The sequence below is a fragment of the Priapulus caudatus genome, unplaced genomic scaffold (assembly GCF_000485595.1).
Source record: "Priapulus caudatus unplaced genomic scaffold, Priapulus_caudatus-5.0.1 Scaffold1037, whole genome shotgun sequence".
Lineage (NCBI taxonomy): Eukaryota > Metazoa > Priapulida > Priapulimorpha > Priapulimorphida > Priapulidae > Priapulus > Priapulus caudatus.
In genome coordinates, this window is record NW_014578098.1 from 18,444 (window position 1) to 20,943 (window position 2,500).

At 42.0% G+C, this 2,500-nt stretch overlaps 1 protein-coding gene across 1 annotated transcript in view; it reads left to right on the forward strand.

The window, feature by feature from the left end:
* The first annotated feature begins 1,165 nt into the window (after positions 1 to 1,165).
* LOC106815075 (WD repeat-containing protein 88-like) overlaps positions 1,166 to 2,500 on the forward strand; it is a 3,934-nt gene continuing 2,599 nt past the window's right edge. The window contains exons 1-2 of the mRNA XM_014819495.1: positions 1,166 to 1,431; positions 2,178 to 2,500. The exon at positions 2,178 to 2,500 is cut by the window's right edge and continues 121 nt beyond it. Of these exons, the coding sequence (XP_014674981.1) occupies positions 1,166 to 1,431; positions 2,178 to 2,500 (589 nt within the window). The remainder of the gene's footprint in view (positions 1,432 to 2,177) is intronic.

Sequence of the window (2,500 nt, forward strand, 5' to 3'; positions counted from 1 at the left end):
TATATATATTACATAAGATTCTATAAAGATGAAAACGCTTGTGTAAAACTAAATGCCGGATTTTTTTTTTATACTTATCTCTTATATTATATAACAACTGAATATCGTGCAACCTAAGAACTTTTCTAATATATGGTCCAGAGCTAATTCTAGTATTATAGTAGTAGGTAATAGGCATTATTAGCTCTTGATATGGTCTATCTTTATCAAATGAATGTAATGTTACGTCGTTGAGAGCCTAATGATGCATTTTCATCACAAAATATCACTCCTCAGGTGATATATTGCGCATGCGCTAAAACACTAACGTACGTATAGCCAGATTATGTACTGACTGGTATATGCAGCCAGGACCCTACATGCAACGTCTGCTTCCTATTTCATAAGTGAGGTCTACTGATAGAATTTTATCATATAGATCTATGCTAGGATATCTCCTCCTCATTTTAAATTCATACTTTTTGTGCAGTACGGCCTTAAGAAAACTACGTAATATAACTTGCTGAGGGAGAGAAGGATGGGAGACTGAGGGAAGGCGGCAGGGAAGATAGCTGAGTGGCGGTGGAAGAAAGCGGAGGCTGAGCGTGCGACAAGGGAGACAAAAGAAAGGGCGGGCGAGGACGAAGTAGTAGTTTTGCACCCTACAGGCTAGGGCGCTCTCCTAATTATAAACACAGGCCTACCGATAGGAATTTATTACAGAAATCTATGCTGAGATAGGCCTACCCCCAGACCATGTTAAACGTATAGAGCACATACCCACTAGTTATTATAATAATCATAAGGTGCCTATAGCTGTATCCGATTTTCCTGTACTGAGAACGAGAGATCGGTGCACGCGCATTAGCTAACATTGTTCTTTCGAACGCGTCATATTATTATAAACAATGTTGTCCACAATAATTTTTTAAAGTCTAAACAAACAACCTACATGTGAGATATAAATATTCCGTTCCAGTCCAAGGCCTATAGTTAAACGAATTGTTAATCATAAATCACGTGTTTCTTCTGTTGAATTATCATATCCTACCACGAAACACATTAACAGCAACTATATATTTATATACACCACCACTATAAACACGTAGTAGGCATTTAGCAACTGCACTTCTGTTTCAAGTATTTCAAGTTCAGTAACAGTATAAAACCACAACGCAGTTAACCGATGGCGTCTGCAGATAGTGACCGTGGCGATATCGACGAATCTGGTTGGAAGCAGGATGATTTGGCTAGAGTTGCCAACAAGTGCTTTGCGGAGCACACGGACAGCGTTAATTCCTGCTGTTTCTGCATGGACGACTCACACATCCTTAGTGCCTCCACTGACAGGACCGTGCGGTTGTTTAACAGTGCATCAATGAAGGCCGTCCATACCTACACCGGCCATACTGACAGCGTGTCATCTTGCCACATGTGCCCGGACAGTACAAAGTTTGTACAATGTAGTAAGAGGGATAGTTTAAACAACCTAATAGTAAACCTGGCGGAGGCGGTAGTAGTAGAGTAGTAGTAGTAGTAGTAGTAGTAGTAGTAGTAGTAGTAGTAGTAGTAGTAGTAGTAGCATGAGTAAGATAATATAGGCCATAAGCCAAGAGTAAAATATATATAGTCTATATTATCTTACTCCTGATAATACTACCAGTGTTAGTAGTTATGCTATTATTAATTAGTTTATTACTTGCTCAATTAAGTATTGCAAAAAGTAAGTAGTAAACTAATTAATAATAGCATAACTTCAACGCGTGCTTTATGGCGATGTTTTCAGGCGCGAAACCGCGTATCGACTGGTTACACGGGTTACCCTATTGGCCTATTCGCTTGTTTAAATTACTGATTAATAATATATATATATATATATATATATGAATAAATGAAGGCCGTGGCTACGCGTCCGGTTACCGGACGCCCAGCTTCCAGAGCAAGTATTTTTTTTTAGTAAAAAACAATAAACAATAAATTTTTACTATAAATATTACTTACATTTAGATATTTTATCAAAAAAACGTGTTTTTGTAACTTTTGAAGCAATAGTAAATCCAGTAAAATCAACGATTTGAAAGGGGGCGTGGCCTAATCGTGACGTGGATTTGGGAATTTGTGCTGAGATTTGTAATGGATGACCGGACGCGTAGCCACAGCGATAAATGAATCCCTTCAACGCTCTGCCTCGCTCCCAGGTTCGCGTCGGCATCCTACGATAGGTCGGTGCGCGTCTGCGACACAGCGACGGGTCAGCTGCTATGGAGCGGACGTCACTCCGGCTTCGTCACCTGCTGTCGCTTCTCGCAAGACGGTCGACTCGTCGCCTCCACCGGTGACCTCGATCACACGCTCAAGATCTGGGATGCCGGCTCGGGCGCTCTCGTCGACAGCGTCGGTGACCTTCACACGGCCACCGTGACGGCGTGCTGCTTCGCCGCCGACTCCCGTCGCGTCGCCACCGCCTCCATGGACAAGACAGTCGCCTTCTGGGATCTGACGTCACGGAAGAAGACCGTGA